The 15335-nt window shown below is 41.2% G+C and overlaps 1 protein-coding gene across 2 annotated transcripts; it reads left to right on the top strand.

The window, feature by feature from the left end:
* The first annotated feature begins 19 nt into the window (after positions 1 to 19).
* 4930568D16Rik (RIKEN cDNA 4930568D16 gene) lies at positions 20 to 13531 on the top strand. Of its 2 annotated transcripts, none has more exons than NM_029463.1 (6): positions 20 to 119; positions 1465 to 1550; positions 2960 to 2995; positions 5382 to 5429; positions 12104 to 12241; positions 12713 to 13531. In NM_029463.1, exons 2-6 carry the CDS (start codon positions 1471 to 1473, stop codon positions 13368 to 13370), a joined length of 960 nt encoding a protein of 319 aa, NP_083739.1. In that variant the 5' UTR covers positions 20 to 119; positions 1465 to 1470; the 3' UTR covers positions 13371 to 13531. The 2 variants fall into 2 exon arrangements, with proteins under 2 accessions (NP_083739.1, XP_006498459.1); XM_006498396.3 differs by having other exon boundaries at positions 42 to 74; positions 12713 to 13530.
* Positions 13532 to 15335: the final 1804 nt, after the last annotated feature.

Below are 15335 nucleotides of genomic sequence, written 5' to 3'. Positions count from 1 at the left end.
ATCAAAAGAATTCAGTGACGTCACCATGAGAGAAAACTCCGGCAACAGAAGGATACCACACAATACCTGAGCTGGTATTTTTTTTCCTGCCATTCCTCTTTACATTATCAAAACTAAAGGTAAAGTGACTCATAAGAAAGAGATGTAGCTGGGCGTGGTCGCACACGCCTTTAATCCCAGCACTCGGGAGACAGAGGCAGGTGGATTTCTGAGTTCGAGGCCAGCCTGGTCTACAAAGTGAGTTCCAGGACAGCCAGGGCTAAACAGAGAGACCCTGTCTCGAAAAACAAAACAAAACAAAACAAACAAACAAACAAACAAAACAAAAAAAGAAAGAGATGTATAAACTTTTGGATTATTATGATAAAAATCATAGTTATCAATCCCAAACTTTGACATAAAAACTATATTATTCAAAACAATGAATGATATATCAAGGTGTTCTTGGCTTTTAAGAATAATGTCATTAAGGTCACATGGACAGGAAACAGCCTGGCTAAATAAGCCACAGTCTTACTTCACTCAAACTTTGTTCCAAAGGATCTTGAATTTAAATAGTGAACATTTCACATTGCTCTTGGGACATAGAGGTTGTGTCCAACTACAACCCGGTATGGTATTATTTGCAGAATTTTCCAGTAGAAATGTAAGCTGTATTTGTTACCTTAAATATTCGAGGGGATACATTAGAAAGAGGCAAAAAGAAATGGATGAAACTTTACTCAAATATTTTCTTTTACTCATGTTTCCAAAATTTCAATTGATTAAATAAAAAAAAAAAATCAAAAACCTTAAAATTCTCTGTTTCTCTATATAGTCCTGGCTCTCCTGGAGCTCATATACACTAGACTAGCCTTGGACTCATATTCTCCTCCTTCCCCTCCTCCCCCTCCTCCCCCTCCTCCCCTTTCTCCCCTTTCTCCTCCCCCTTCTCCCCCATGCCCTGCATATTCTTCCTTGAAATCTCTGTTTTCAAACTCCACTTTTTGGAGTATGAATGGTTCATATGTTCACAACTCATGTGGCTGGTGGCTGCTGCATTAATAGGTACACACCTAAAACTTCTTCATCATTAAATATATGTTCAGGAAAAAGTAAACCTCTGTGTCCCTCCTGTACCCAAAGGCAAGGCAAGACCTGCTTTTGATTGATGCCTGCCAAAACCCAGTTTGTGTGCTGATATCTACTATTGCCCCTGTATCTCAGTGCATTAGTGGGTAATGCCTTTGTATACCTATGAGACAGTGTATATATTTTGAGGCTATCAGTTCTGAGGTCTTTAAGTCAATGACTGGCTTTACTATCTTTGTGATACACTTTGTTTGACTGTAGGGTAATCTGAAATCAGACACTGAAGTTGGTGGCCCAATTTCTACAGATTCATTGAAGACACCTAAGAAAGTATTTTTAACCTTTAACCGAAATTTTTCCTCCCTCCCTCTCTCCTCCACTCCCTCTCTCTAGGAAGGAATGCAGTATAAAAAAGAAGCACTGTTGCTAATGCTGTTTGCTGTATTGCTGGCACTAACTCAACGCTTCTCCTACTCCAGGTAACTATGTAACCCTGAGGTATCACAGTCGCTGATTGACACAGCTGACCTAAAATGCTGGGCTTTTCCACAAAGGCATCAAAGCACTCTCCAATGGCAATGGTGAACATATACCTCAGCGCTTTCACTTTTTTTCAACTGTCAAGAAGTACTGATCAAATTCTTGGTTCTAGGTAAGCCTCGTGCCAGCTGGTGCCGAGCCACACAGTGACTCTTGTCTTAGGGAGCTTTGCATTCTAGGTGGAAAGAAACAGCCTGTTTCCTGTGCTGTCAGAGTGCTGTGTAATGATGCTAAGAAGACAAGAAAATGAAAGGGCCGGAGGGAGCTCCTCTCTGATTTTAATCTTCATTTTTTTTTATTCTGCTTCATGTGTGAGTGCCTGCATGTATGTTTATGTGCCGTGTGCATGCAGTGATAGGAGAGGCTAGAAGTAGGAGCTGGATCCCCTTACAGAGGTTTGTGAGCCCCATGTGGTTGCTGGGAGCCCAAATCCAGGCCCTCCACAAGAGCAGCTGGTGTTCCTAGCTGCTGAGCGAGCTTTCCAGCTTCCTATTTTACTCTTAAGGCACTCACTTATAACAATGTTTTCTGAGCCCGCCTTTATTCCCAGCCAGCACTCAGGAGCAGAGGCAGGCAGATCTCTGAGTTTGAGGCCAGCCTGGTCTACAGAGTGAATTCCAAGACTGGCTACACAGAAAAACACTGTCTCAAAAAAAGCAAAGCTAACATTTACATTAGCTTGAAATTCAGTTCTATCTTTGTGCTTCTCTGCTGAGTCTGTCTTCAATGTATTAAACAAAAACATCTTCAAGACAATGGGCTGCTAGTTTAGGGTTTTTGTTTGTTTTTTTTTTTTAAGGGAAAAAAAACCCTTTTAACATCAAAGTTCTGATCATTGTTAATGAGGCTAAAATAGCAACTTTCTAAAGGAAAAACAAAACCAAAAAACCATTAACATGCTAATGTCCCCATACAGAAACATTTAAATTCTCAGCTCCTCTGTGCCCTACTCACCATTGCCTTCCTTGTACCAATGGTACCGACCGATGTTTGAAAGATAGCTAGCTGAGTTGGGTCACATAATGTCTTTAAGGTTACCCCTATTCCTTGGTATCCTAGGCTACATTTATTTGCCCTCCAGCGTTATTGTGTTTTAATGAAGGAAATTCACAGCCTGGCATTATAGTCTTAATACATGTCCCATAAGCTACTAGCAGGCCTAATTTGTCCTGTATTTCATTGCTGCAATCTTAAACCGGTCAGAGTGCTTAGTGCGTACAAACAGATGGAAGAAGAAGTTCAACTGTAGAGTTTTGGTTCTTGTGTTGTGTTTTGTTTGCTATTATTACTACTAATAGACTTTTTTTTTCAAATTTATAGCTAAATTGACTTTTTTTTTCCCTTAAAGAACAAAGGATCACCTACAGAAGATGTATGCCTGCTGGTAAGAGTCCGTCTGTGACCGTCCTAAGAAGTGTGGAGGGAAAAGTGCCTGCAGCAAATGGGTTTCTAGTAGAGATGCTGTACACAGAAGTGTGCTTTGGCCATTGACGTCAATGCAAGCATCCCCGTTCGGGACAGTGATTGCTTGGGTTTCTCTAGATGGATAGCTCCCTCCCTGAGAGCAGCCTGGTTTCCACACACAAGACGATGACCTCATCTTTTCACTTTACAGATTCTTTGCATACGTATCGCGGCTTCCAGCTTTGTGTTTTCATGAGATTCCTATGTATGTAAACATGTCTCCCTGTTTATACATGTTTCTTCTGCCTTTTCTTTCACTCTTTTTCTTCTGTTTGCTTGCTTTGTCCTAGTCTGATTTGGATGTTTGTTTGTTTGTTTGTTTGTTTGATCTTACTATTATTCTTTACATGCCTACCTGTTTTCTAACCAGAGACAGAAAGGGTGTGGATCTAGATGGGAGGGGAGGTGGGAGGAACTCAGAGGAGTTAGGGGAGAGGAAACTGTAGTCAGAATATATTGTTGAGGGAAAAAAATCTATTTGGGGGTGGGCAGGGCAGGCTGTGTTTGTTTGGTTTGGGGTTTTCTAGGCAGGGTTTCTCTGTGTAGCCTTGGCTGTCCTGGAACTCACTCTGTAGAGCAGGACAGCCTTGAACTCAGAGATCCACCTGTATCTGCTTCCTAAGTGCTAGGATTAAAGATGTGCACCACCACAACCAGCCTAAAAAATCTATTTTAAATAAAAGAAAAAAATCTCAAGACAATGTTGCTCAAAAATATAGACAGTTAACTTGATGTAAAACAAAACAAAACAAACCCCCATAAACAAAAGCAAACGTCTCTGTCTGTCAGTACACAGTTTAATGAATTTAGGCACAGATAATGTGGATGTAGAAAGAGAACCGGGGGAACCATACAGTGAAATATCTTTGGCTAGAGATACTTCTGAAAATTAAGAGATGCACTCTTTTTTACCTTCCACTTTATTTTCTTTTTACCTTCCACTTTATTTCAAAATAATAACCACTCACAGGAAGTTGCCTGCACCTTTCGCCTGACATTTCACCCGATGCTCCCTAATGTTACAGCTCCCACGACGGAACTCAAAGTCAGGGACCTGACACTGAGACAAGGTGCCTGTATAATTTTACCTTTTTATCACATGTCAATACTACTACAACCACAGCACCAATCAAGATATACTACTTTTCCATTACAGCCCAAACTATCCTGTTTGGTGCCATGTGATGCTTCCTGTTGTACCCCTCACTTCATCCTGGGAACCACTTCTAGGCATTTTTCTATCTCCATCATCTTGTCATCTTGAGACTTTTCTAAACAGGGTCATAAAATACATAACCTACTGATAAGAGGTGTTGTCGTACAGCAAGATGCCCTTGACAGCCAAGTACATTGTGTTTACTAACATTCTAGACCATGTTACTGATATGTAGTATTTCATATATGAACACAGCAGAATTTGTCAGACAGATTTTAGTGTAGAGTTATATATTTCAAAACCTAGTCTAAGGAGGGTACTCAAATGCTTTAACCTTCCTTCTAGCCCACCACCGACCAGAGGGAGTGGAAAGGAAAGGTTAATAGGGCAAAGGAGGATGTAGACTTGGCTAGAAATAGTTCTTTGGGTTGCATCCAAACTTTGTTGTCAGGATATCAGCAGCTCAGTTTACACACAGTAGCTCGATCCACGGGCAAACATCATTCTCGAGTCAGCAATGGCAGTTCTATCCAGAAGAAACATCTGTCAATCAGCTCAAATCCTTGGAAGCATCAAGGAGCCTCCAGAACACCACCAGAAGCTCTTTGGTGCTTTTCTCTCTGTGAGGTAATGACAAACGTTGATCAGCAAAGAGTGGCAAGGCGAACCAATACCACTCAGCATTGCCCAACTGTCTGATAAGTTACATTTATACCCTTTCCAAACATCCTGTGTTCTCTCAAGTGTCCACTCTAGCAAAACATCACATGCCCCCTTTCCAGGCACTTTCCAGAAAAACACCACGTGTCTGTTTTCAACAAAACGTCCTCCCATGTCTGCTTCAGCAAAAACATCCTCTTATAAGACAGTTTCCAGAAAAATATCACATGACACAACTGAGTCTCCAAAGAAACCAGAAATTTCATTTTAGCTAACAGGTTTTTTTTTTTAATTACTTAAGTGATCTGAGTTATATCTATTCCCCCTACCACTGTTGAACCCACCCACTGAGTTATTTCTATCCCCATTCAATACTATTGATAAGATTTCCTATTTCTGTTTCTTTGCATCAAACTATGCCCATGGTATCATACATTCAGCAATCTATTGAGTGGATGACCCCTGAGGTGAGTCTTCTCTTTGTTCCTAGGAAAGATCACTTAGAAGAACCTCATCTCTCCACCTGGTTTGATCCAAAGTAAGAACAAAATAACAATGTAACTCAATTTAAAGAGAATGTTATTCTGTTATCCAAGTGTAGGTACTCCAGATACCTAGAACCAGCTTTTTTCTAAGACTTTTTATTTTTTACTTTTAAGGGTTTTTTTCATATGTTTATGGTCTATTTTTCAAGAATCATGCAGTTAAGGGGTATATTAAGAAAGCTGTCATATTCAATCTGGTTTAACATTCCTGGTATTAATAGGGAGAAAATGTCTTTAAGTAAAATCTAAAAATGCCAATATTGACTCCTCTAAATTTTAATTTATGATCACTATAATTTGAATATTAATTATACAAATGAATGTTTCACTGTGACATTTCTACAGATGTATATATTATGTTTTGCTGGTGTCAATTCTTCTTGCTATGCTCATTTGCCATTGACACTCGAAGGAAATGATTATTCTGTAATGGTTGTATATAAATCGGTTTTATGTTTGTACAGGATAAACATGCTTATAAAACATTTATAGTGATTTCCTTGACATTGTCTGATAGTTGTAATTTAGGGTTTATTATATTCCAATAAATATAAGTGTGTGTGTGTGTGTGTGTGTGTGTGTGTGTGTGTGTGCACATACCATGTGAGAGTATGGATTTCTAGCATGGAGACTTCAGGTTTTAAGGTCTGGGAAGTTGGCTCTGTGTGGTAAAATGAATGCTTCATATGCATGAGGACCAGAGTTTGGACCCGCAGCATTCACAGAAATGCTGGGTATACGTGGTAACCAGTCTGTTCCCCCTGTGCTCGAAGCGTGGAGACAGAGGATCCCTGGAGCAAACTGGCTAGCTGGCCTCAATGGTAAGCTCTGAATTCAAGTGAGAGACAGCCTCAATACATAAGCTGCAGGGCAAGTACGGAAGATACCCCATGCCAACATCTAGCCTCTACATGCACATGCACCGACATACACCCACATATATGTAAACGTGCACATAAACATATACAGCACACACACGTACAGAAGTAAGAGTAAATACAAACAAATAGGAACTGTAGAGATGGCTCAGAAGTTAATGGTGCACGTTGCTCTTACAGAGGACCCAGGATTGATTCCCAGCACCTGCGTGGCCGCTCATAGTCATATATAACTCCAGTTCTAGGGGATCCCATGCTGTCTTTTGGGCTCATTGGGTACAGGCATACAGGTGGTAAACATGCATACATGCAGACAAAACACACTTAGAAAATGAAAATAAGTAAGCCTTTAAAATAAATAACTAGGGGCTGAAGAGATGGATCAGCAGTTAAGAGCACTGGCTGCTCTTCCAGTGGTCTTGAGTTCAATTCCCAGCAACCACATGGTGGCTCACAACCATCTGTAGTGGGATCTGATGCCCTCTTCAGAGGGTGTGTCTGAAGACAGCAACAGAGTATTCACATATATAAAAACATTAAAAATATAAATAAATAAATAAATAGTCAGACAGACAGACAAACAAACAAATAAATAGATAAATGACACAAAATTTAATCTTTGATTTAGGCTATTCAATTACTATTTATTTTCCAATCTATAATGGGTAAATATTAGTAATGTTTTACTTATTTTACATACTTTCTTGATGTTAGTTTTATAATATTAAATATTTCATTCTTGGCTGTGAGCATGCCTAGGCCTAGAAGAGCAAGTGACGCATGGTTTATAGGAGATCAGGGATTGCCAGGGCTGTGAAAGAGAAGCCATCCATCAGTGCCATCACAGTATCATCACAGGATGACATTAGCCATGCCCAACACTCACCCTACAAAGTAGCAGCAAAAGAGGAGAAAATAAAGTAACGTACACAATAAATCATTGTTACAGTCCTATTGCAACAGCTGCTGCAGAGATGGATACTAAGTGGAAGTAGATGATAATCAGATCCATGGCTCCCTTATCCACTGCTAATACACTCTTGGCCTCTGTTCTGATCACCTCCATTGACGACCCCAAGTCCCTCAGGGGTGCAGTCCTGTTGAGGCACCACAATTTCCCAAGGACCATTAGTCCTGGACATGAGCTTAGTGGAGAGCATCCCAGAGAGTTCTTTGGAAGGCAGTTCTCTTTGCTGTCATTTTTTTTGCAGTAGCAACTTGTATCTCCTTGGTAATGAGAATCATTTTCCAAGCCAGTATATTAATGATATTTTTACCTTTTAATTCAACAGTTAAGAAAACTCCAATGACCTGCAAGTGGTTTTATGGACCATGACTTTATTTCCTGAGGAAGGGATTCCTCTCTTGTGAAGTAGTATCACCCAACCCATGGAATCTGCAGTCATAAATCAAACACTATAAATTAATTATCTCATGTAATCAAGAGCAGACACTTTCTCACATCCACCTACCCTTATGGACTATGCATTTCAACTTTGAAAAACATGTAACCAGGAAAAAAAAATCATTGACAGGACCTCAACCTTGCAGAGAATCAAGCTCTCAATTTGCACTGAAATGGAGACTTCTGTTGACTCTCCCACTTTCTGGTAGGCTGGCTGCTTCTGGACAGACAGATGCATAGTAAGGACAGAGGCTGTGCTGGAAATAAGCCAACTGTGACACACTTCATCATAAAATTCACTGACTCCTCAGCTAGGCAGTGTGTATGACACTGGACACTCACTGCCTGCCTAGCTCCATCTAAGTGATGGACACATTGTTTAGCCACATATAATCTCCATTCCTGTGCTGGGGGCCACTCTGCACAGACTCACTAAGGCAGAACCAGGTTTGAGAGGCAAAGCTGTGATGATGGCATCTAGAGGACTGCTCCTGTTGCTCACTAGCATACTGAGCCTCCTTTGTATGGCGTGTCCTCTGACCAGCATTTCTCTCTCAGAGGAAGGGTTTCATAGTTAAGGACTCTAAAGATTTACCTCTTCATCTTCTGTTTAATCTTCTGTTAAACAATGTTGTATTTTAAAACGTTAACACTTTAGTTTTAATTGTGTGTGTGTGCGCACATAAGTGTACATGCCTGCAGAAGAGTAGAAGGGCTGCTGGGCTCTCTGCAGCTGGAGCTGCAGGCTGCTCTTAGCAAGTCCATATGGGTTCTGATAATCAAATTTAAGTCTTCTGCAGGAGCAGTACACTCTTAACCACTAATCCATGTCTTCAGCCCCTAAATTTGTTTATTGTGAGTGTGTATGCGTGCTCATGAGTATGCGTGTGTATGTGGGCCAGTGGCACTGGATATCTTCCTGTATCACTTTCCACCTTATATTTTAAGTCATGTTCAATACCTGTCTAGGCTGGCTACTCCCTACACCCCTAGGGTGCTCCTGTCTCCCCCTTCCACTGCTGGAATTACAGGCATGCACCAAAACGCCCCATTTAAAATACACACACACACACACACACACACACACACACACACACACACACACACACACTGCATGAGCTTGTATGCATGAGTTTGTGTGTGTAGGAACCCACAAAAGTCAGTAGATGGTGATCTCCTGGAATTGGAGCTACAAGAGGTTGAGAGCCATTATATATGGGTGCTGAGAACTTACCCAGGGTCCTCTGCAAACGCATCACCATGAAGTCACCACTTGGGTGTTGGGGGTTGAATTCCTTGTGCTTGTATAGGAAGAACTTTCTCACTGAGCTGTCTCCCATACCTGTTGCATGTAGCTGTGTTACCCTGCCAAAGCTCCCGGAAAGGACCATGTTAGCAGCACCTACCTAGAGAATATTGGATCCTTGGATGAAAACACAGACACACACACGGGTGTTCAAATTCAACTTGCTTTTTGGCACAATTGCTGGATGCTACTTATCTCCCACCTGGAGAAACATGCCCTTATAAATATTCTTTGCTCAGCATCCTAAATCTGCCCTCAACTTTAGTTGCTCAGTTACATCTAGTCCCAGCTAAACATCCCGACTACCCACCTGTATGTAGGAGCAGGTGTGTGGCCACTCCATCTAAGATCTCACATGGCTAGTCACCTTTTCTCCCTCAGAGGCATAGGAAAATCCTCTCCTCCTCTCCTCTCTCCTCTCCTCTCTCCTCTCTCCTTCTCTCCATCTCTCCTCTCTCCTTCTCTCCATCTCTCCTCTCCTTCTCTCCTCCTCTCCTCCTCTCCTTCTCCTTCTCCTTCTCCTTCTCCTTCTCCTTCTCCTTCTCCTTCTCCTTCTCCTTCTCCTTCTCCTTCTCTTCCCCTCCCCTCCTCTCCTCTCCTCATCCCTCCTCTCCTCATCTCTCCTCTCCTCATCTCTCCTCTCCTCTCCCCCTCCTCTCCTTCTCCCCTCCCTCTCTACCCCCCTCCCCCTCCCTCTCTCCTTCTCCCTTCCTCTCCTCCCTCTCCCTCTCCTTGCATCTGTCTCGTCACAGCAGAGGTTCCCAGCATCTATGAGCTGAGGATCTCTCTGTGTTCCTTTGTTCAAGTTTCCTGTGTGCTGGAGCCACCGTGTGACTAACTCTGCTAAGCTCACAGAGAAACCAATTCTCTCTTTCTAGACTTATATCACTGTGTGTGTGTGTGTGTGTGTGTGTTTTTTCCATCTGAGAATTCCTAAATTAATAGTGGATTCTTGCTCCACTTTGGGTGCCATCTGTTGCATGCAGCTTTGCTAAACCACCTAAGCTCTGGGAATGGACCCTGCTAGCATTTGAACAACTGTGTATGTCTGTGTTTTCATCCTCAGAGCCAATATTCTCTGGGTGGGGGCTGGTAACGTGGTCTGTTCCTGGAGCTTAGGCAGGGTAGCAGAAGCTACATGTAACACACTCCCACCAATTTCTTAACATGGATCTTTAAAATATTTTTTCTTTCATTCTGGCAAAAAAAAAATATTAGCCTAATTTATTGAGAAAATCAGTAATCTTGAAATTGTTTCACTGTCTCATATAGATTTGGGGCAGAGTAGCTCAATGGTAGAACACTTAGCTAGGATATATGAAGACCTGGGTTTAAACACCAGTACTACCAAACCACAAAACAAAACAAAATATAAAAAACCAAAACCACAATGGGCACTGTGTAATTCATGTTCAATACAGATTTTCTTTGAGTATATAGCAAATTTAATTTATGTCTCATCACTGTGACAAAATAGTGACAGGTTTTTGGTTTGTTTTGCTTTGGTTTTTGACAAGATCTCATGTAGTCCACACTAGCCTTGAACTCACTATGTAGCTAAGGATGACTCTGAACCCCTGAACCCTTTGCCTCCATCTCTCAAGTGGAGATCTAACATAAGACCATGCTAGGTAAGTACTCTACCAACTGAGCCACATCCATTACCCCAGTAAGTCTGTCTTAAAGTGTAGTTTAAAATTTGTGAAATATAAGTGTATGCTTATACATTTTCAGTACAGGGAGGCTTAAAATAAATATATGAGTTAAAGAATCCTTAAAATAGTAATGGTACACTTTTAAAGAATTTGTTACTATGTGTACTGGCTAGTTTTGTGTCAACTTGAAACAACTGGAGTTATCACAGAGAAAGGAGCTTCAGTTGAGGAAATGCCTCCATGAGATCCAACTGTAAGGTATTTTCTCAATTAGTGATCAAGGGGGAAAGGCCCCTTGTGGGTGGGACCATCTCTGGGCTGGTAGTCTTGAGTTCTATAAGAGAGCAGGCTGAGCAAGCCAGGGGAAGCAAGCCAGTAAAGAACATCCCTCCATGGCCTCTGCATCAGCTCCTGCTTTCTGACCTGCTTGAGTTCCAGTCCTGCATCCTTTGGTGATCAACAGCAATGTGGAAGTGTAAGCCTAATAAACCCTTTCCTCCCCAACTTGCTTCTTGGCCATGATGCTTGTGCAGGAATAGAAACCCTGACTAAGACACTATGTGATTTTTATCACTATTATTAATACACTGGTAAGGATTACCAAATTGTGTCTTTGTGTAGCTATAGATTTGTACTAAAATCTACAACCTCATTTTATATTCAACTCCTTCTAAGATGTGTATCTTAATGTGCTTGATTTAATGTCTTGACTTCAGTCAGATTATTTATTGCTACTAACACTGCCACAGGGTTATTCATCAGAAACAAGTCTAGTACTTTCTATTTGTCTTAGAAGTCTTATTTTCTCCTGCATTGCACCTATGTGCTTAAAGCATAAAGGAAAAGTTAAAAATGGAATAGCATATAGTGTACATGTGTGTGCATGTATGTACATGTGTGTATGTGTGTGCATGTGTGCCTGTGTGTACACATGTGCATATGTGTGCATGTGTATGCATGTGTGTACATATGTGTGCATGTGTGTGTATGCATGTGTGAGCATGTGCGTGTGCAGGCCAGAGGTTGATACCAATTGTCTCCTTCAGTCTGTTTTTATTCTATTTATGAGACAGATTCTCACTGAGGGCTAGGCTGGGTATTCAGTGAGTCCTAGGGATCCTCCTATTTCCACCTCTAGGTGTGCACCATGCCTAGAATTTTTGACACGAGTTCTAGGGAACCAGACTTGGGTCCTCATACTCTTGTGGCAAGCACCTTTAACTGGGTGAGCCATAGCCCCAGTTCCACAAAGGGGATACTATAGATCTTTCCAGGGGAAAAGAAAGGAAAAGTAGAAGTTAAAAACATAGTAAGCACTCTACAGCTACTAGCTATTATCACTTGCATAACCTATACTGTCACAGTAGGATAATCTGCTGGGTTTTTGTTTTTTTTTTTTGTTTTTTGTTTTTTTGCTCAACAGAAAACGTCCTGATGTTATAGCAACAACTGGTTGGCTCGCTCCAGTCTTATGGGAAGGAACTTACAACAGAGAAGTTCTAGAACAATATTATAAGAGACTGAACATTACCATAGGCTTGGCTGTCTTCGCTACTGGAAAGTATGCACTGCTGGTAGTTGTCCCTTATATTTTGTAGAAATAAGGATGCGCAGCCATGGACTGTCTCTAACCAAAGTACTACTTACTAATGAGTCTGTCATTACTTCTTTCTGCCCTGTGTAGCTATGGATAGCGGTTGTTCATTTGTTTTAGTTTAGTTTAGTTTAGTTTAGTTTAGTTTTGTTTTGTTTTGTTTTATCCAGCAATAGCTGAATGTTAGAACTTGTGCAAACATTTTCATTACTGTTCATTAAACTCTCTTTCCTTTTCTTCCTAACAAACTTTATGTCTTTTCTCAGGCCCCCAAGCTTACCAGATTATCTTTTACTAACCAATACAGCTGAAGGTACAGACCCAGCCAGGCTATCTTTATCTTCTTAGACACCAATGTCTTGTATGTTAATTGGCATGCTAAGTGGCACACACCTGCTGGGAATTAGTGAAGTGTTTGTTTATCTTTTGTTTTTGTAGCTTTTCAAAAGAGCCCCTGAGACGCTTCATAAAGTCTGCTGATAAGTACTTCATGGTGGGCTACAATGTTATTTTCTACATATTGGCTGACAGCACGTACAATCTACCATACTTTGAGTTGGGTCCTCTTCGGACACTTAAAACATGGAGGCTATTTGAGGAAGAGATGTGTCAAGACTGTAATCTCAGAAACATGAATAACATGCATAGCAAAATCATACAGTGTATACAATATGAAGTCAACTTTCTCTTCATGATGGCTGTGAACCAGACCTTCAAGAACAACTTTGGAGTAGAAACCTTGGGCAAATCTGTAGCTCAACTCCATGCATGGTGGTATTTTAAAAAGCCCAGAGACTTCCCCTATGAGAGAAGAACTAAATCTGCAGCTTTCATCCCCTTTGAAAAAGGAGATTTCTATTACCACAGGGCCATTGTTGGCGGCACACCCCTAAACGTCTTAAATCTAATTGAACAATATATAAAGGGAATTACAGATGACAACACAAATAAACTTGTTAGCACATTTGAAAGCCACCTAAATAAATATTTTTTTATCAACAAACCCGCTAGGGTGTTATCACCAGAGTACAACTGGGACCCAAGATTTAAAACTCCTCCGGAAATCAAGCACATTAAGATAGCTTGGAAACCATAAATCATACTATGGTTGTGCCCTGGGGTTTATGAAATCACAAGTAAATACCAGGGAATTCCTCAAAAATAAAACTCTGGAGAGCTTACACAAGTGTGTAATCTTTCAGAATAAATTGTCTTTGAAATTATAATTCTCCTTAGTCTAAATAAAAGTAACTCGATAAGTATTGCCTACATGGTGTGATGTTTTATGTATGCATTATTAATGTGGAAATTATTTTGGAGGTATAGATGATTTTTTTCTTTTTTAATATTTTTATTAGGTATTTTCCTCATTTACATTTCCAATGCTATCCCAAAAGTCCCCCATACCCTCACCCCCACTCCCCTACCCACCCACTCCCACTTTTTGGCCCTGGCGTTCCCCTGTACTGGCGCATATAAAGTTTGCATGACCAATGGGCCTCTCTTTCCAGTGATGGCCGACTAGGCCATCTTTTGATACATATGCAGCTAGAGACAAGAGCTCTGGGATACTGGTTAGTTCATAATGTTGTTCCACCTATGGGGTTGCAGTTCCCTTTAGCTCCTTGGGTACTTTCTCTAGCTCCTTAGATGATTTTTTTTATGAAGAAGTCATACACGTCAAATAGATATACACGAGGGAAGCTTAATATTCATGACTTTGCCCATTGGGGAGGGGTAGTATATTCCTTAGAGCCAATCTCCTTGATCAGTATCCAGTGTGCCTAGGATGTGACTGAAGCCAGGCGAGCTGAAGACATCCTACCAAATGTAGATCTTGCTTTTATTGCTAATTACGTTTAGTTCATTTAAAAAAAATGTTTCTGTCTTATTCTATGTGTGTGGATGTTTTGCCTGAAAGTGTGTCTGTGGACTATGTGTGTGCCTAATGCCCTCGGAGGCCCGAAGAGGCATTTGGACTCCCTGGAACTAGAATAACAGGCAGGAGTGAGTCACCATGTGGGTGCTCACAACTGAACCTGGGTCCTCTGAAAGAATGGTAAGTGCTCTTAACTGCTGAGCCATCTTTTCAGCTTTGAGTTCATGTTTTTTTTAAAAAAGATACAAGAATGTGATGCAGTAAAAAATTATCTTGTCCTTGAGGCACCTAATAGTCTAACGCAGGAGATAAAACTACCCTTAAATGTTTATTTCACAAATTTAAAAGTTAAAAAAAAAAGCCTCAATCCCCTCTCCCAGATATGCCAAGAACTAGATGCTGGTAATGCACATTATGCTGGTGAAGTCTCCTGCGCCATCTGAGCTCCCTAAGAAGCTGGCTTTGGAAGTGGGGTTGGTCCCTCCTCTCCAGGACTGTTTGAATTGTGTCTTCTGGGGGATGGTCCCCATTCCCTGTGATAGTGAGGGAAAGTCTAGCAAAACAACCCGAAGCAAAGCGTGGGCTTGAGAGCAGCTGAAAGGCAGGCTCTTTCCAACAGAGCTCACTAGTATTTATCCTCTGACATGAAAATGTCTGCAGAGGGAACGAGAACCCGGAAGTTCGGCCATAGGAAGCTCATTCGTGCAGATCAGCACAATTGAGAGCCCCTGCTTCAAATCCCCCAGTCCATTTCTGCTGTGTATCTGTAAGCTGTGACTTTGAAGAAGTTCTCTCTCTATGTTGCTATTTGTTCTTTTACTTGGAAGTCTCACTTGAGGCTACCTTCAACTCTTCCAAAGACTTTATCAGGAATGCCACCTGGTGGCATTCCCAGGGTTTCCTGGTGGATCTCCGCTGGGTGTCTGGAGACCTCAATTTGATGATGTTTTGCTGTTGATCCACCCTTGATATTTATTGCCTTACTCTGGGCCTTTTTATATACTCAAGAAATTATCCATTCTAAACCAGAAGTATGCCTATGGTAGATCATTCTCCAAATTGTATAGAAGAATACATATTAGCCAGCATTTACCAATAAAGGGTAGTGAAAAGAATGGAAACACACACACACACACACACACACACACACACACCACCTCAAGGCAGATCTTAACTCCATCT

The sequence above is a fragment of the Mus musculus genome, chromosome 2 (genome assembly GCF_000001635.26).
Source record: "Mus musculus strain C57BL/6J chromosome 2, GRCm38.p6 C57BL/6J".
Taxonomy (NCBI): Eukaryota; Metazoa; Chordata; class Mammalia; order Rodentia; family Muridae; genus Mus; species Mus musculus.
Note: the sequence above shows the minus strand (reverse complement) of the source record. Positions and strands in the feature narration are given on the sequence as shown.

What these genes read in the sequence shown, in the direction of transcription:
- 4930568D16Rik (NM_029463.1), top strand. Translation starts at nt 1,471, where the DNA reads ATGCAGTATAAAAAAGAAGCACTGTTGCTAATGCTGTTTGCTGTATTG. An exon ending in CAACGCTTCTCCTACTCCAG is followed by an intron (nt 1,551 to 2,959) that starts GTAACTATGTAA and finishes TTTCCCTTAAAG; the next exon opens with AACAAAGGATCACCTACAGA. An exon ending in TCCACCTGGTTTGATCCAAA is followed by an intron (nt 5,430 to 12,103) that starts GTAAGAACAAAA and finishes TTTGCTCAACAG; the next exon opens with AAAACGTCCTGATGTTATAG.